This window comes from Dipodomys ordii, unplaced genomic scaffold (genome assembly GCF_000151885.1).
Source record: "Dipodomys ordii isolate 6190 unplaced genomic scaffold, Dord_2.0 Scaffold35, whole genome shotgun sequence".
In the NCBI taxonomy this organism is placed as follows: domain Eukaryota; kingdom Metazoa; phylum Chordata; class Mammalia; order Rodentia; family Heteromyidae; genus Dipodomys; species Dipodomys ordii.
Window position 1 is genome coordinate 4603316 of NW_012267251.1, and position 20463 is coordinate 4623778.

The 20463-nt window shown below is 38.0% G+C and overlaps 1 protein-coding gene across 4 annotated transcripts in view; it reads right to left on the reverse strand.

The window, feature by feature from the left end:
• Kcnt2 (potassium channel, sodium activated subfamily T, member 2) overlaps positions 1-20463 on the reverse strand; it is a 262318-nt gene that overhangs the window by 86500 nt on the left and 155355 nt on the right. For all 4 annotated transcript variants that reach the window (XM_013017373.1, XM_013017372.1, XM_013017371.1 and 1 more), the window contains one exon: positions 11033-11141. In XM_013017373.1, coding sequence (XP_012872827.1) covers positions 11033-11141 — 109 coding nt within the window. The remainder of the gene's footprint in view (positions 1-11032; positions 11142-20463) is intronic.

Consider the following 20463-nt stretch of genomic DNA (forward strand, 5'->3'; position numbering starts at 1 on the left):
TTTGGGTTTGTTTCCCCCCTGTTATCATCTGATAATTCAAGACAGGAGATCAAGAAACGCTCAAACTGAACAGAACAGGACGCAGACATCTTTCTTTATTGCTCCAAACCCAACTTACTTCCCTCTCTGAATTATGAGCAGCACGGGCACTTAGCTTATAAGGTTGTGTGGAGGAACAAACTTCTGATCAGAATTCTAAACCAATGTTACGGTTCATCATAACCAGGAATTCGTGAAAATCAAACGTGGATTTCAGTGAGCTACCTCGGAGCCGTGCCAATACTGTATTCTCAAAACGGAAGTGGCAAGCCAGGCTTGGTAGCTCATGCCTGGATTCCTGCAGGGTCAGAGGAGGACTGGGAGGCTGGTGTGGTTCAAGGCCAGGAGAGGCAGACGTTTATAATAGGTCCATCTCAACAACAACAGCCACACATCTGTGTGTCATGGCACACATCTGTCATCCCTGCTCCAGCAGAAAGCATAAATAAGGGGATTGTAATAATCCAGGACAGTTTAAAAGCAAGACCCTGTTTAAAAATAACCAAAGCTAAAAGAGCCAGGGGCATAACTCAACTGGTAGAGAACCCGGCTAACAAAGTACGAGACTGAGGACAAACCTTACTAGTGTCAATAAATAAATAAATTTGAAATGTGAATGGCAAATAAAAATGGCCTACTCGGGGCTGGGAAGATGGCTCAGTGGTAGAGTGCTTGCCTTGCACGCATGAGGCCCTGGGTTCGATTCCTCAGCACCACATAAGCAGAAAGAAAAAAAATGGCCCACTGTTACACAGTTGAAACAGTCTACCATTTTGGGGAAATGGCTGAATGTGCTATGCTGTGTGTGGACAAGCGCAGGAAGCCAGCCTGCCATGGCTTCCATACTCTAATGCCCCTCACGACCTGTGGATCAGGGGCCCGGTCCCAGCTCCACAGGCTTGGAAGGAGGCAGAAGATTTAGTAGTCAGGCCTTGCGGGAGGTCTTTAGGTCATGGGGAAGGCAGCTTTGGAGGGAACCACGAGACACTCTTTGTGCTTTCTTTCTGTTTTGTTTCCTGGAGGTAGCATGAAAGGGTTTGCCAGGTGCTCTCACGAAGAAGTCCTTCTTCACCCAGAGCCAGAGAGAGACAACCAGCCATGGGCCTGATACTTCTACAATGGTGCGACCCAACAATCCCTCTCTTTATCCACCTCTGTGAACACAAAGAGCTTGCCAAGGGGCTACGCTTATCCACTGACATGTGCAAGTTTTAAACACCATTGGCATAAAAAAATAAATAGATCCATAGGCATGGAATAACAAGTATGTCCGTCCCTTTTGCTTCAAGGAAAATAAAAGGTCTCCTTATGTTTTAGTAAGTCAGAAAATGTTTTTCCATTGTCTGCGTTGTCATCATATTTCCTAAGTTCTTGTGTGATCTGCCCTGCTAGAAGTCTCCCTGCACAGTTGCTAGGTAACGGCCTTTGGAAAGCAGGCAGCCATGCAACTAAACCAGTCCAGTCCTGGGCTTTTGATTTAAAGAAATCAGATGTCCTCTGGGAAAGATCTTGTAAACAGGGTCAGTGTAAATAAGTTTTATCTTAAGAGTAAAAAGTTTGTTACATAAAGTGCCTGGAAAAAAATCGTGACTTTAATGTTTCTCATGTATCTTCTGCCTACTAGATTGTGTTTATATGCAAAAGTGGTTGATTCTATGAAAAGGGTCTCTTTTTCTTACAGAACACATAGTGTCTAGCAATCAAGTGATTTTAATGTTGACCTCGTTGCTTCCAATAATAAAAGTACCCATCTGTGTGTGAGTGTTTGCTGTGTCTGTGTTTGTGTGTATGCATTTGTGTGGGAAGGGCCTGTGTATGAAGCATGTATTTGAGGTGGTTGTAGGGAGGTGTGTATGTTTATGTATGAAGTGTTTGTATTTGTGTGGTGTGTGTTTGTGCAGGGAGTGTGTATTTGGGGTGTTTGTGGGTAGGTGTGTGTGTAAGTTGCTTGTATTTGTGTGGTATGTATATCTATGTGGGTAAAGTGTGTTTGGGGAAGTGTGTTTGTATGAGGTGTTTGTGTTTGGGTAGTGTGTGTTTGTGTCAGGCACTTGTATTTTTGTGTTGTGTGTTTGTGTGAGAAATGTGTGGAGTGTTTGTAATTGTGTGTATCTGTGTAAAGACTGTGTGTTTGGAGTGTTTGTGGAAAGGTGTGTCTGTGTTTGCATGAGATGTTTATATTTGTGTGGTGTGGTTGTGTGGGAAGTGTGTGTTTAGGTGTTTATGAGAGGCACACACATTAGAGATTTTGCCAACTCAAGATTTAGAAATCATTCAACTACTAACTGGCCAAAAATAGATCAAAGTAAACCTGCTAATGTCACTTAGTTTCACAAGATCTAAACAAAAGAATGCTTACTATGTAATATAGAATGCAAAAATATTCTGTAAATCAGAGGCATTTCATTTCAGTAATATTGTGCATAAAAAGCACATTTGCATTTTCATAACTGTTTAAACATTCATTTTAATGCTATAATTAATTGCTCCAAAGGAGATCCAACTTCCTGGTATTTAGTGCAAAACAAATTTGAATTTATTTAACCCCCGCTTCTTTTTACTTCTTGTTAAGGCATAGTAGTAATAATAAATTTTTTAATTATTATTCTCCCAACTCTAATTTCATTGGATTCTAACCAGAAGTATTCTTTCCTTATAGGTTATAATATTGCAAACTATGGTTGTTGAGGCTTCTTATTAGTAATATAGTAACAATAATACTTCAGCTTTATGCTAAATGATGCATGACATACGTATGTGAGATTATAAACTTCACAAAAAGTTGTATGACACAAACTTTGGGGAAAAGTTTGTAGGTAAGTAATGAAATAGTCTGAGGGGTAAATTACTTACCTAATTTATCATCTAATTAAATTCAAACTTTTTACCAAGAACTATACAAAGCCATATACTTTCAATTTGATTGACCAAGTCCAAATCAGTGAAAATATTGACCTCCTACCAGACAATGACGATAGTAGCACACACAAACCATGTGTGCACAGAGGTACACATGCACACGAACATGCACATGAGCATGAATGGTAGCTCCAGTAGAATATTTGAATGACTCATTCAAAGAGATTTGGAAAGACCTCTGGGAAAATTATTAGTAGCAAATAAATACTGTCTAAATGCTACAGAAGAAATAACCATTCGTCGGTGCTCAAAGAAGGCTGAAGGGACAACGTTGTCTGCTGTGGACAACTAAGAGAAGCATCCAAGAAATGATGCTTCCACTAAGATTTTAATGACAAGGATGGTAAGTTAGTAAAAGGGTGGTATGAGTCTACAGAGATAATCTCAGAATTGGAGAAGAGGATAGTTCGATCTCTCTGGAAATAAATCAGCAAAGAAGAGATCTGAAGAGTAAACAAACAAAAAGAAAAGAGAACTATTGCAATGCAAGTAATAAGACCATGAGATACAGGGTAGACATGGAAATAATCCCTTCACCTCGGACAGGATAAAAGCAGAAAGCCATGAATGTATGTAAAGGAAGAGTTGCAAAACAACTGTGTTAAGAGCATTTTCTAGAAAATGAGGTCAAATGTGAAAGGGTAACTGCCTGAGTAAGAGTCATTTGAACATGAGGATCTCGCCCTGTAGAATTTAAGTGTATAATTGTTTAATAGAAGCAAATAGAGGACAAATATCAGAATATTAATGGAATGAAATGATGACAGTAGTGTTCTTAGTAGAAGAAGATGAAATTGAAGAAAGAGATCTTAACAAATGATGTGTTCATGCTTCCCGTGTGATCTGCAAGGAACAATCATATTCCTTGCTTTCTAACCTCCAGCCCACTGCAAACACATGCAGTTCAGCTCTAAGACTGGCACGTAATTGGATAATATGACTCTCACCATGTGACTCACCAATGGTTTGATAACACCTGAGCTAGTCTGTTTGGTTTCTAAAAGAGACAGTCCAAAGATGTCTCAGCTGAACGTCCTGGTGATGTCAATTGCTGTCCAAGATCTTAAAGCCCATCCTCAACGGCTCTATTTGTTAAGCTGACCTTTGGACAACAAGTTGAAGAGAACTGTGTACCTATTCTTCGCATAGTATCAAGAGACTTCTAAGCTAAACAGAACGAGAGTGGAGATCATAGGGCTGAATGGGAATTGTGGGGTGGCCCAGGGTCATCTCCGAACTATTTATCTTTTTGCTCCTTTAACTCAGGAAACTTTTCTCCATGTAACAAGGAAAAAAATTCAATGAATCAAAGCATTCTATAAAGCATAAAATGCCACGTAACCCTAACCCTTGCAAAAATTCAGTAGAAAGTTGTAATGTAGCAAAGTAAAAAGATGTCCTGTATTGATTTGAAGCATTGTTCTTTGTGTGGCACGAATTCCATCTCTTTGTCTTAAATCAAATTAAGTCTTTGAACAATTGTACCATATTGAATTAAAAGACAGAGCTATTTCTATCTCAGAAGTTATAGCTATCCTATTCATTGTGATACTAAGTTGTGTTCTTGAAACTTGCTAAGAGATGCTAGCACATTCCCAGCATGCACACACACACACACACACACACACACACACACACACACACAAATGAAATTATTGAAGCTGATGAAGGTGTGATTAATTGTGTCAACCGTTTTATAGACTGTGTCTTTCAAACCATTGCATTCTCCATCTTATACTCATGTGATTTTGCTAGTTTTGCCACCATACATCTGTACCAAAAGCTGTTTGCTTCAGATTGAAATGATTCAGAAAAGCTCACAACAAGAACAAAAATCCCATGACAACTAAAGGTGTCTCTTGCAAAGAAATAATAACTGGCATAAGCACTGATAGGGAGTAAGTATACCAAGGAGTAAGTAATAACCAACCTACGACTGTCACATGCCATCAGTACAGCTGGTGTTCACGGCAGCCTTACTTTTCTGAACAAAACTGCAGGGCAGTATCTTTTGTATTCGACTTTTGAAAACCACATTTTTGCCACTGGCTATCTTTTGTAACACACTCATTACAAACAAACATGACATTTCCTTTCTGATCAGAGATGTTGAACTTTTTTTTCATGCATCTATTGGCCATATTTACTTTTTCTGAGAAGTCTCTTTAAGTCAGTCAGTAGTCCATTTATTAATTGGGTTGTGGTTTCTTTAAGGGTTTATTTTTTTTGAGGGTTCAGTTTTGGAGCTCTCTACATATTTTGGATATGAGGTCTTTAGGATATTAGGATAGCTGGTAAAAAAAAACTTTTTCCCATTCTGTGATCTTCCAATTTAGCTTGTTAACTATGTCCTTTGCCATAAAGAAACTTTAAAGTTTGATGTGATCCCATTTATCAACTCTGACCAAAAGGAAATGCAAATCAAAACAACATTGGGTTCCTCTGCACCTAAGTTAGTATGGCCACTATCAAGAAAACTAACAATAAACAGAGGCTGGCAGGGATGTGGCCATAAGAGAACTCTATTACACTCTTGGTTGGAATGTAAACCTATTCAAACACTCTGAAAAGCAGTATGGAGGGTCCTCAAATAATGAAACATAGAGCTTCTCTGTAACCTAGCAATTCCACTCCTGGATATTTATCCAATAGACCACAAACAAGGAGACACTAAAGCCACCAGCACCACCATGTTCATTGCAGCATTATTTGCCATATCCAAGATAAGTAATCAGTCCAGATGTCAACCAATGAATAAGTGGATTGATTGGAATTCTGCTCATCTGTCAGTAAGAATGGCATATGTATCGTTCATAAGGAAATAAAAATACTTGGGAAGGATTATGGTAAGCAAGGTCAGACAGACCCAGAGAAGCACACACTGGATGTTTCCCTCATTAGTGGGAGCTAGAAGGTGCCTATAAATCTAGCAATAAGCACACTGGGTGGCCCTGAAGCAGTTATCAATGAATTAACTGAAGTATAATAGAATCTATGGAGATCACAAATAGTATAATTCTTTAGAAAGACTAAGTCCAAACCTAACAAAATGAGTACTAGGAAATGGGTACTTGTAAGCAGTGAGTGAAGGAGTGTCAAGAGGAGGGAAGTAGAAAAATGAACAGCAAATGAGTAGAACGCAGGTAAGAATGCATTGTAGATGCCACAGAACTGAGAAAAATAAGGGAAGGGGTGCGTTGAAAGGGGATAAAGATGTTGACATTATGACACAGATCAAAATGCATTATATATATAAATTACTTTGTTAAACGGAAAAAATTTTCAATACATAACCTAAAAATTAAGAAAAGTCAGGGAAGGAGTGGGGGGAGGGGGGTGAGAATGTGGAAAGGGGCGATATTTGATCAAGAATCACTGCATTCATAAACTGCTCTGTTGAATGGCAACTCCTTCATGCAACTACTTACAGAAAGAAAAGATATATTATTAACATGTTACAAATGAAAGACAGAGTCATATTTCAATTTCTCATCATCTTCTACGGTTTCTTGCTCTTCTGTAGAATTCTCCCTCGTGGTTTCAACATGAAGGAATATGACTTGACTACTTGCAAACAATTTCATATATTTTGACATCTTTTATTTTACTACTGTTATCGAGTGTTACTTTAAAATATTCTTGTGGGATATTTTGAGTTTTAAATCATGGAATGTTCTGTGCAGTAATACAATGCAGTGGGTGAAGCACTATGTGTTTAGTGAAACGATAAAGCACAAAAGAATAAGCCCTCAGAGTCTTGTATTCAAGAGATATTGTAGCAGCAACAAATCACTTAGTTAACTGCCATAATGAAATTCTTATTAATGGTGAGGATATACAGAAAGAGCTCCGTGGGGCAGAGTTAAAACACAATGACTTCTTATCATCTTTTGGTTCTCAGAGTCATTTGATCATTAAGTTTACAGAATACATTGGAAATGTTTCATAGATCTGTTCTCACATCTCAATTTTATTATTAGCAGGTTGTTTCCATTTCTCAGTGTCTTTCATATGAGAAGCTGTAATAGCTTCCTAAACCATCATTCCTTTGAGGGGCTTTTTGTGGTCTCCACTGCATTCATGTCCCTCCAGTCACTTTCTTACCTAGCTCAAATTTTATTTATTTCATTAGCCTCTCATCACTTCCACCATGACAAAGTTCCAAATCCTTTGTCAGATCTAATCATAATCACTCAACACAGACATTCACACTCATACTGTGTGTACTAACATGAGACATACACATACACATACACATGGATACAAATATGCTTATACCTACACAGCATGAAAAACCTACACATATTTATGACAATGAGTCAATTAAATAAATTGTTCATTACAATTGCCTTTTGTACTTACTTAAATCCTACTTAAACTCATTTTTGTGAAATTAAAATTTGCATTTTTAAGAGAGTCTTGTTAATGCAAAAGTGACTATTTCAGGAATCAGGAAATTCTATCATGGAATCTATCATGAATATTCTATCATGAATATCTATTATAGACCCATCAGGTTGACCAAATTTATCAAGCAGTAGCCATAAAAATTGGAAGCTAAATGGGCTTTCATAGATGTACATCTGTATGCATGTGTGTGTATGTGTGTGTGTGTATATATATATATATATATAGGTTTATATATATATGTGTGTGTGTGTGTGTGTGTGTGTGTGTGTGTATGTATATGTATGAGTAGATGTGTGTATGTGTGTGAAAGGTAAAGGCAGGAAATGGGAGGTCGTAAGGTTAAAATAATCTATGTAGAAAAACAAATAGAATTATTTAAACTTGCTTCCTTGGGTAGCAAACAGAAGTGCATTTCCTCATTCATTTTTAAAAGATATAAGGTACAAAAAAATGGACAGAGTTGTCATTAAAATTGATGTATCACTGTGTTTATCATAACAGCAAGAACAGCAAGTTGCTCACAAGGACTCAAGAAAGTATGCCGAAAAAAGGATTGAGAAAACCAGCAGCAATGCCTGGTGCTCTCCACAAAACAGTGCCATCAAAGAATGACACACTGACTGAACATCCTGTCACAGGCTAGAGCGTGCCAGCCATTTTCCAAAGACTGGAGAATACATATTTACTGGAGAATAAATATTTGACTCTGATTTTCAGGTTCACGCAATTGTTTGAAATATATTCAAAAACATGTAAATTAATGGAGAAAAACAGAGATACCTTGACTTAATGTATTTATACATAAGTAGCCCACAAAGTCATGGCCTGAAATTCTAAATGTTTAGTTGCTAAACAGTTATTAAAAAGGTAAACAGTTATTAAGAAGAATACACAGGAAAGACCACATAATTTTAAATGCCATAAGAAAGAAAAAAGTAAGTTATTAATTTTTTGTGAGGAGGAGTGACACTCAAAGAGTATATTTCACTTAAAAATAATGTATACCCCCACAACCAACATAAGAAAAAATCAATCTTTGATATTCTGGGCACTGGTGGCTCATGCCTATAATCTTAGCTACTCAGGAGGCTGAGATTTGAGGATAATGGTTCAAACTAGCCCAGGCAGGAAAGTCTGTGAGACTCCTATCTCCAATTAGCCACCAGGAAACCACAAGCAGAGCTGTGGCTCAAAGTGATAAAGCACTAGCATTGTGCAAAAGAGCTCAGGGACAGCACCTAGGCCTGAGTTCAAGTCCCACAACCAACAAAACATAAAATAGAATAGAATAGAGTAAATAGTATATACTAATGTTGATTATAATTTTGATGAAATGGACTACAGTTTTATGACACCTAAACATCAGCATGGAGACACCATTAGACACAGAGGCTATATATGAAATCTTTGCTAGCCACACCACTAAAACTCTTAAAATAATATTAGAAGAAATGGAAAATTGACAATTATAAAAATTAAACTTTGTGATTGTACTGAACTTTAAAAACAGCCTCGAGGTAGGGTGGTTGGTCAATTGACTACATGCGGATCTAAATGGGTTTCACAGAACTATTACCAATCCAGTCATAATAAAGACATTAGCATGAGTGTGTGTGAGGTGCATGTATGGTGCGTGTGTCTGACATATATGTTTGTACCAGCTGTACAATGTGCATGTGTGACACACTTGTATGATGTTTGCATCGCATGCATGGGACACTTGTGTGTATGAGTAGTGATGCATGTGTGTGTGTGACATATGAACACACAGAGAATAAGCAAATGTGTAAAACGTTAACAATCCCTAACTGACCACAAAATGAGTACAAGTTTTATTGTCTGTTATTTTTAAGGCCTCTAACCTAGAATTTTTTTCAAAATAAAAGAATACCAGGGAATGAGATAAACAATCACTCTCCTGATACTGCTCAGCGTAAACTTGGTCTTACATTAGTTTCTGATCATCTGCATGGTAATAAAAAAAAGTCATAGTTCTATCTGAAAAACTGTGAGTTGTTTTTTATTTCTCCCAAAAGCTTGTTGCTTTGTTGTTTTATGTTGTGACAATGGAGGAGCTCACGGCACCGTGTTCTTCAGTAGGTTGTGCGTGTGAAGCCTCAGCTGTGGGCTGTAGGCGGCACAGGGGAAATGGAAAAAACATTCAGCAGGAGAAACTCACACCTCACCCTTCGCTGGAAGTCAGGCCTGCACCGCCATATGTGATTTAGAAACAGAGAGGACATTTCCCAGTGTTTATGCTGCTTGGAAATATTTTTCATGCTCTCTTTTTGGGGTACAGAAAAGTAAGGCATCAAAAAGTCTAGTGTGGCAATAAGAGAAAGACAGTGGGCAAGCGGAGAGGAAGCCTTCGCGTGTGAAATCACCGCTCCCAGGCCCCACTCCACACACATCCATGCTTCGCACTTTGTAACACAGGTGTGCCAGCCGCATAGGAAACACATGTCCTAAAATACCGTCAGGACCGCGGCAACACCACATTCATGTCTACTGTACATCCCACTGCTTACTGTAATTATTATTTAATTTCTAGAAGAATTAACTCAGGGAACTGTTCTTTCTGGGAAGCATAGGGCATCTCTCTACTGTAATGCAGTTCTGCCTTTGCATTTTTTTTTTCAGTTGTGGGACTTGAACCCTGGCCTGGGCACTGTCCCTTAGTTCTTCAGTTCAAGGCTGGTGCTTTACCACTTGAGCCACAGTGCCACTTGCAGTTTTCTGGTGGTTTACTGGAGACAAGAGTCTCACAGACTTTCCTGCCCTGGATGGCTTTGAACTGTGATCCTCAAGTCTCAGCCTCCTAAGTAGCTAGGATTACAGGCGTGAGGCTCCTAGCTCTACAAAAGCTGGCTTTCCTTCCTTCCTCCCTCCCTTCCTTCCTTTCTACTTTTCTTCCCTTCCTCCCTCCTTCCATTTCTCCCTTCTTCTCTTCCTCCCTTTCTTCTTTCCTCTCTTTATTTCTTCTTTCTTTCTCTTTCTCTGTTTCTTTCTATGGATCCAATAAAACTAAAGCAAAATTAAGTCTTTTCTCCACAGATTTGAGGACTAAATTAAACACCATTTTATTACCCAATTTCCTAACAATTCAAAGCAAAATCTCATGTGATCAATTATTTTAAAATCAGTGCCACTAAAACAAATACTTAAATGTATCTTTTTCTTTCATCCTATTCAGTCTACAGAAAAAATAAAACATAATCATGTATCAGAACACATTTAAATGTACTATGTAATATATTGTATAGTAGACATATTTGTTAAATATAGAAAGGTGTTATCTATGTCTAAAGTTAACAAGAAATGCAGAGGATTTGAAACCTGTGTTTGTCTTATGTAAAAATCTCTCCCAATACTAAATTAGTTAGGCTAACAAGAGTGTTCAGATAATTCAGCTGTTAAAATGACCAAGTTAAATTAAAAAGTAAAGACTTATCCCAAATATTATCTTTCCTATACTAAAGTGAAGAAACCATAACAAGTAGATGATTAAAAAGAAAGCCCTTTGCATTATATAGAGTCATGAATACATTTATTGGCAATACCTTCAAAGAAATAACTATGAATTTACAATGGGAGTCCAAGGAAATTCATAGAATCTCATTAACAAAAACAAAATACTAGGAAAAGATAAAACTTTAAAACTTACCAGCAAATTTGATATGAAATTTATTTTCAGGTTTTAATATCTGGACATACAAAGGGCAGTTTGGAGCAAAATCTTTTACAGCCCATGCTCTCAAAATTGTTTGGTGATCCTGAAACCATAAAAATAAAAATATCATGAGATGTATGGAAAGAAAAACAGTAATCCATTTAACTGTCATATCATACTTAAAAATTAAGTATACAAAATAATTCACCTTGAGGTCTTAGATATAAGAATATTTATCTCTATAAAATAACAATAATTACCCAACCAGTGTTAATTATGAGCACTTAGAGAAAATTTGTAGTGAGCAAAAATCCATCACTAGAAAAAATAATTTTTTCCAAAACCATTTTGGAGTCAGAAACTCTCAGAATTTCAGAAAAACTAATAATAACATTAGTTGTATGTAATAGAAATTTTCATGGAGACAAATATTAATTCATAATATTAGCATACTTAGAAAGACAGGTAAAAGGAAAACAACTACAGTGCCAATGAATGGAGAATATATTCCTATGCTTTTTTATATCACAGTAAAGGTTGAAAGATTTTGACATGTGTGCATGCACACATATGTGTCCACACATGCACATGCATGAGGATGTGTGTGTGTGTGTGTGTGTGTGTGTGTGTGTGTGTGTGTGTGTGTGTTTGGAGAGAGAAAGAGATGAAAACAGATAAAAATATTGAGAAAGTAGGATGTTATGTTTCAGAAAGAGAATCAAACTCCTAATTAATATGAAATTCTGCAAAGTACTCACCCCTATAATTATTTATGAATTGGATTAATCAAGGCAGATTATTAGAGAAACATGGCCTGGAGTTAGCTAAAACATTTTACAAAAGGATATTCTAATGTAGCAGTAGCTGGATATTATTCAAATCCAAATATCAATGCTGAGTCTAATATAATTAAAATTTAAACAGAATTCAATACCCTCAACCACATAGCCACCTATCAAGGTTCAAAGCCACGGATGGAGAGGTGGCAGCCAAACTGGAGAGTGGAGGTACAGGGAATTTCCTTTATAGTATCAAGTTCTACTGGGCAATGCGTCTAGCGAGGGAAAGGAAGGTCAACCCATCCTCTTACACACGCGTGGTATAAATAGACTGATGGTTTATTCAAAGGCACAGAAAATTTAGTTAATAGTTGGTAACCGCACTGAACGCCTGTGACCCCACTTATCCTAAGTATACAAGGCCATGGAAAATGACATCATCACCTTCCAAAGGAGACATTCTTATCAGTGCTCTTTAAAAATGACCCCAGAGAGTTCCAAAGCCCTGTCGGCCCTGTGGCACTGCAGCAGGAAGACCATGTCAGAGAGCTGGGCACCAGCCTTCACCAGACACCAAACCTGTCCGCACCTCAGACCTCCAACTCTCCCACAATAGCAAGTGCGTTGTTGTTCTTTGAAAGTCATCTCCCCTACTGAATACAGAACTAAGTGTTCAATAGTTAGAACATACTGAACTAGGTCAGAACAGAATATTATACATCTAATGAGGGAGACAATGCCACGAAGGTTCAGGAAATAACAAACATCTGCTATTCCTGTAACACGATGCTACATCGTGGCTAGTCTGAGTACTAGGCGTAACTCACTTCTCGATTGTTACTGCTTTTGCTGGAAGTACATTTTAACTAGAAAGGAAATTCTTGTTCATGCAATGTGATTTCAATAAAAAACGGTACAAAAATGTAAGTTTTGTCTTATTTCATTTTACTGAGAGTCATGCTCAATGTAATAGGTCATTTTAGGAAGTTCATCCTGCTCGTCCCTGAATATATCATTGAGTTAGAGGCCCATTTTTTTAATTTTTTATTGTAAAGATACTATACAGAGGGTTACAGTTACATGAGTAAGGTAATGAGTACACTTCCTATTGAGCATTGTTACCCCCTCCATTGTTTTCCCCCTACTATCCCTTCCCTCCCTACCTTCCCCAAGGTTCTTTTTTTTAAATTGTGATTAAGTGATTACATAATTTCCCAAATTTCACAGTATTGTGGAATAATGATTAAAGTCACAAGTTCATTCTAACTTTCCTGGAGAAAATTGTCTATCACAGTCTATAACATATAACGGTGTACACATATACACCATAAATGTGATCAGCAGTATGGGGACATTTAGTAGTGGTTCGACCAGATGAGTGGGAGTTCTTTGTTTCTTAAGTCCTGTTAATTTTGTCGTATCACCTAACATTTTGGATTTAGCATCCACTTATCAGGGAGACCATGTACCATTTGTCTCTTTGCTCTTGGCTTACCTCGCTCAACATGATTCCTTCTAGCTCCATCCATTTCCCTGCAAATGCCATTATTTTTGTTCTTTCTAATGGCTGCATAGTATTCCATTATGCATAGATACCACAATTTTTGGATCCATTCATCTGTGGTGGGGCATCTGGGCTGTTTCCATATCCTAGCTATTGCGAACAGTGCTGCAATAAACATGGAGGTGCACGTGTCCTTGTATATTGGTTCTTGTTGTTCAGGGTAGAAGAGGCCCTCGTTTTTAAAATGCGGATACTTTCTGTCTCCTGAGATTATTAGTAAACCACGTGAAGTTCTTAGTAGAGCTCAACCAAGTTCATGTTGAATAAGCTATATTTGTTATTCCATGAATTAATTCAACTATTCTCAAACTAGTATGAGTTAGCATAAAAGCCTAAGTATATGTAGATGAATGGTTTGACAGATGGTAGACCATAGGAAGGCAGAGGATAGATAAACAGGTAGGCAGATAGATTAATTTTCAACATACACATAAATGTTAAAAAAAAAAAAACTAAACTGGAAGACTGAATGCCACACGAATCCAACTACATGACATTCTGGAAAGGACAAAGCCAAAACCATGGTGACAGAAAGGCGGGACTCCCAAGAGCTCAGAAGAAAAGGAAGGATGCTGAGCCAGCTGGGGGTAGCAACGCAGGGATTTCAAGCCACGAAATGGCTCTTCAGGACAGACCACCCTGAGGGAGCCCTGCCGCACAGCTGGGCATGCACAAGACTAAACACCACTGCAATAAATACCTCACACCAACTGTGGAGGGGATGGATGTGGAAAGCTATTATTCTCTAAGTTTTCTATAAATTGAACATTTCCAAAAATTCAAGTGAATTAAAAAAAAAATAAGTGGGACATGTATGAGGTCTTTGAATCGCAAGTCCTGGGTCTCTAATCTTCACTCTAGAGCTCAGAAAACAGGAGTCGAGAAACGTTTGTCTTGGATCTGGTCCTCAGAATTGAAGGGTTGATTCTAGAAAATGTAGCCTGTGGCCACCGCTGTCTGTTCTCTGTCTGTTCTGACATCACGGCGACTTTCCCCTCCTAACTTACACTCATCTTCCTCCTGAGAGCCCTTGCTTCCCCCACATTCCGAGTCCTCAAGTACTGACTGTCTCCTTTCCTCTGAATCCAGCCAACCTCTAGTTTCCTTGCTGGTCTCCTAAGTCTTTCTGTGATATCTACGTTCAACCAACCCAATGTGTCCAACACCCAGCATCCCAAAGACTGTCACTCCTAGTTTAGGTGCCGCCGGGGCTCAGTCTCCAACTGTCTTATATCGCGCAGCTTGACTTTGTTTCTGCTTTCACAATTCTGCATTCCTCCGAGTTGAAATACAACCCACAAACTAAAACCAAATTGTTGACCTTGGCTGCATAAAACCCTGGGCTCTTTTTATTACTCTGGACGTCAAATCCAAACTTAAAATCAAGGCTTGAAACAACATTCATTAAGCGTTGCCTAAACTCTTTCCCAACAATTTGCAGTCACTTCCCCCATGAGGATAAGCATTCTCCTTCCACTCCTGAATCTTCAGCATTTCTGACACAGAAAACAATCATTCACTCCTGCTAAGAAGATGCCTTTTAGCTAAGAGGCAACTGTCTATACACAAGCATTGAAGTCTCTAGCAGCTGATCGCATTTACTACCCCTTCCACTATGGCAATCCTATCTAATGTGTCTTTTGTATCTGTCCTAGAACTTGAGCTTGTAACCTGGGCTCTGTCCCTTAGCATTTTGGGTCAAGGCTGGCACTCTACCACTTGAGCCACAGCTCCACTTCTGGCTTTCAGTGGTTGATTGGAGATAAGGGTCTCATGGCTTTTCCTGACTGGGATGTCTTTGAATCTGAATTCTCAGCTCTCTGCCACCCAAGTAGCTAGGATTACAGGCGTGGGCCACCAGCATCCAATTAACCCTAATTTTTTTAGAACTTTTCAAAAAGGAAGTTTAGTGAGAAGCAGACATAAGGCTACATTCATTTAAACAGCAACAGAAATCGTAGATCACAAGAGTAAATCATGCTGTACAATGAGTAAATACATGAAATAAACTACTTATCCTGACAACCATAAAACTTCCATTTTTGTGTGTTAACTGAAATACAAAAGGAAATGAGGAGTGTAAGAAGGCATAATTGGTCACATTTAAAGGAAAAGAGGGGGGGAACCATATTCCTCATGCACACAATACACGAACATACAACTCCTGCTTCCAAAAGCTAAATATGAGACAGATTTTTAACTTTCACTGGTGATAAGCTCATTCTTACACCAGGCTCATATTTCTATCCAAAGAGTGAAAATATTGACTGTGACGACTTGGTAGCAGGCTGTCACAGGAAGGAAGGCCATGGAGCCAAGCGGTAACCCTAGAAAGACAGAATGCTTCACCCAAAGTCACAACAAAACGGACAGTAAGGTCCCTCCCCCAGAAGCCAACTTGTACAGACAAGGCAGGAAGAGCGAAGAGAGGGTGAGTCTGATCCAGGACGTACACGGTATGCATGTATGGCTGTGTCAGAGTGACACCGCCTTCTATAATACCCCAGGCCCATAAAAATGTGGAAAAAGAGAAAAAATAACTTTAAAAAACTTGAAATGCCAAAATATTAGTTGTTAGTGTTCTACGGACTTACATAAATCACTTTACCCTTGTCAGGTATCGCTTTATTGAAATCCAACCACTCATGAAAAACACAAACAGTTTTAGATAAAATTTTATGCATGAATTATCTATCACCCATCTGTGAGATCTTGTCATTTTAATTAGATTCTCGAATAGAGTCCATGACCCAGAAAACGCTAAGAAACTGATCTTCCCAAACATCATTTTCAACTTACAAATGTACAACAATGCAATTTTCAACTGACAATGCAATTTTCAACTTATAAACACACAACAGCTGCATTTTTACTAAGGATAACATGATTTTATATTCTTTTAAGGATGTTTTACTAACTTACCTATTAGACTGTGTTTCTTATGTTTACTAATCTACAAGGTCAATTTAATTAAAGTTTAAATGAGTATATGTATATTAATTTTCCCAAAACATTCAGGCAATTGAAAAATAATCACAAATATTTTAAAAATAGGGAATGGAAAGAAAGCCATTTAGAACACAATAAATGGTTATTCAAGTCCTTAGTTCATTTTTTAAATTTATTTATTTGTTTTGCTATTAAGTTATAGGAGTTCCTAATGCATTTTTTACCTTAATCCTTTAATCACATATACAGTATGCAAAGTATTATCTTCCACTCCAAGTTACCTTTTCAATCTGTATCTCTGTCTCTCTCTCTGTCTGTCTCTGTCTGTCTTTCTCTGTCTCTTTGTCTCTGTCTCTCTGTCTCTCTGTCTCTCTCTGTCTCTGTCTCTCTGTCTGTCTCTCTGTCTCTCTCTCTCTTTTTAGAATTTTTAGAATACAGTCACCCTTGCCCATTCCTTTTCATTTTATTGTCTGTGTTTGGGCATCACATTCATGAAATCCAAGACCAAGACCTCCAGGCTTGCCCTTGTGTTTCCTTGTAGCTATCTTACAGTTCTTGGTTTTATGTTAAAATATAATCCACTTTTAGTTTATTTGGCTTCTTTATCTTTTTAAATTAAAGGTCTTTCTGGAAGTGGATTTCCTGATTTCCTAGTGTGATTAGTTACATGCCTCTTTTGCCTATTTTTGTTCTTGGTAACCTTGTCAAAGATTACCTGACCAACCATACTTAATTAAAAGCTCTTACTCTGTTCTGTGCTGCCACATGCTTGTCTTTACACCAATGTCATATTGTTTTAACAACAATAGCTTTGAAATATGTTTTTAAATCAGGAAGTAAGTGTGACAGCTCCAGGTTTCTCCATCTTTCTTGAGGTCACCTGGCTGTATTGAATATTTTATAGTTACATAAGAGTCCAGGGTTGTTTAATGTCTCCACAAAAGAAAAATTATTAGTAGAACTTTGGTGATGACAACATGGGCTTTGAGTGTGTGGAACATTTTAGAAGGAGTTTACTAAGGAGTTTTACAAAGGTGTCACCCCTTCCTTCATTTTCCTGTATTCCCTCCTCCCCCATCTCTGCCTTAAGTTGCATAGCTCATTTTTATTTAATGTATATGAAATACCATGACTACATTAGGACAAACACTTTTATATATTAAGTCTTCTAATCCCTGAATACAAGTTGTCTTTCCATTTACTTGCATTTCCTTTCATGTCATATATAACTTTTCATTCCCCGGTTACATATATTCCTAACTACTGTATTCTTCTTGACCCAACTGCATATAGTACTTTTTATTTACTTGTATATGTTGACTTGGTATTCTGCAATTTTACTGAGTTAATATTTTTTCCCTCAAGGTTTCAGGTCTTATACAGGAAAGCTCCTACCATCTGTAAAAGACATTCTTCTTATGCTGAAGATGGCTTTGGATCTCTTTCTTGATTATTACAGCTGGAATGTCTAGAACGACGGTGAATAGAAGTGTTGAAATGGTGACACCTTGTTCTGTCACTGATTTTAGATTTTAGGGGGAAAAAATCTTCTGGCTGGGCGCCAGTAGCTCACACCTGTCGTCCTAGCTACTCAGGAGGCTGAGGTCTGAGGATCACAGTTCAAAGCCAACCTGGACAAGAAAGTCTGTGGGATTCTTATCTCAAAGTAACGACCAAAAGAAGTCAGAAATGGAGCTGTGGTTCAGGGGTAGAGCACTATCTCTGAGCAAAAGAAGCCGAGGGACAGGGTCCTGGCTCTGAGTTCAGGCCCCAAGAGAGGCATGAAACACCACCACCAACAACAATAAACAGTATATTCTTTCCTTTTTTCACACTGATTTCAATTTTAGCTGTGTATTTGACATGACGTATGTAGAGTTTGATTTTTCCCCCTTAGCTGATTGCACTTCCTTACAATGAACAGGTTTTAACTTCTGGGAGTTTGCGCTGCATTTTTTGAGATGGCTGTGAAGTGTTTATCCTTCAGGCTGTTGATGTGATATGTCACAATTATTGTGGTTTATTAAACCATCCTTGTGTCACAGGGAAAGTCAACCTTGACTATGACATGTGACTCTTTTAAAGTGCTATTGAATTTGGGTCACTGTATTTTTCCTTGAGGATTGTTACATCTGTTTCCTTAGGGAGACTGACCTGTTTTTTTTGTCTTATCTGTCTCACTTTAGTATCAGAGTAAGGCTGGCCTCAGGAAATGAGTTTATCCTCTGCTTTAATTTTATGAAAGAAATTGAGAACCATTTCCATTTTAAAAAATGTTGGATAGAATTTATTTGTGGAACAGCCTGATGCTGAGTTTTTCTCTATTGTAAAGTTTCTGATTATATTAACCTTCTTACTATTGTGATCTGTTTGAATTCTTGGGTCTCCTTAATTTAATCGTAGCATATTGTTAAGCGTTCAGGAATTTTTGTAAAATGTTTTTTTTTCTTCTACAAGGAGATGCAAAGCTTAACTTCATCGTACTATCTTCAGGTCTTATTAATTATTGTGAATAGTTTCTTTCTCTTCTTTTGTTTCTGACTTTCAAATTTTTTTCTCTCTCTTCTATCTTATTCTCTCTCTTGAAGTCCAGTTGAAATTTTGTCCCTCTTGTTTATAGTTTCAGAAGACAGTGCTACCTGTTGCTCGTGATCCTAGTCTGTATTTTATTTATTTATGTTGTCATCTTTATTATTTCATTCTGTCTGCTAATGTGGTGTTCAGTTGAGCCTTTCCCATCTCTTGGTGCTGATCTGCTCTGTCTGGGAGCTTCTGAGTCCACGCTTGTGATTTCACAATGGTGAAATATGTTTGCTATTTTACCAAATAGCACATTGGTTATCAACATTTTATCTATCACCTCTAGATTTCCCTCCGAAACCACGTCCATTTCCCTCTTCCATGTCCATGACGTCACTCACTCACTGTAAATGTATTTGGCAATTTGTGTTGTTAATGGTATCACAGTTGTCATTTCTGAATCTTCTCATGGGGACTGATTATTTTTCCAGCTTACTAAATAAAAGTTTGGCTTTGGCAAGTCCAGTAATTCCTTTAAGGCTGACCATTTTGAAGACCGTACTGAATTCACTCTCAGCACTTTGCCTATCCTTCAAAGACTGTTGAGCTTTGTTTTGGTACTTACTTGCAAAGAAACCATATTCTGGCGATAATATTCTGCTGTTAAGCTCTCTTTGAGCTATTTTAGAGGATTGCAGTCAGTAATTGGTCTATTTTTATAGAGCAAGCTTTCTTGCATCTAACAATGATCTGTGTCACTCAGCCTGGGCCACTGACTTTTTGTAGCTATAGATACATTTTGTTCTAATCTCAAACAAGATGTGTTTGCTATTTTGTTTCTCCCTGGTTGTTTTTTTGTTCTTTTCCAAATTACTATTATTATTCTTTGCTGCAGGTACTCTCCTCCTGAGTACCCGTGTCCTGCTATTCAGCCCAGTTCCCCCACAAACCAAGATGCAGATTGCTAGAACTTAATTAGAAGAAGTTCTCTGTCCCTTGTCTCAGCTCTGACATCCATGAATTCCACGCTTGTCTCACACACCGCCCTCTGCGCAGGTCTCTCTCCTCTCGGCTCCCTGAGGTAGTCATGAATTGCTTCGGTTCTCTTGCTCTTCACCAGAACCGTATTGACGCTTCCAGCACAAAGTGAAAATTCTTTCTGGGTTGGTCTCTCTCTGTTCCTTACTCCCAGATCACAAGCCTACGCTACATGTTGTTCAGTCTGAAAATAATTGCCTTGTATTTTTTTTTTTTGGTCCAGAATGCTAAACATTGGCGTGGGATTGCTATTCTGGTTCTAGTTGCTTCCATATGGCTGAAGGCAGAAGGGATTCCGACTTACTTGGAAGCACACTTTGGGCTTTAAACACCCAGTATTTTATCAAAACCTACTCCTCTATGACGGACAATGACCTCTATCTCACCGAATCTCAAGATAATGTTCAGAGCCAACATTTTACTAATGTGCCTTTCTTGAGAAACATCATTCATTTCATTTGTGTATCTCATTCTCTGATGATTTTGTTGTGGATTATTTTTATTTTTTTAAGTCTTCTTCTGCTGAATTCTCATCCTCTGTGCCAACTCAAAATATTAAACCCCACTTGGGTCTA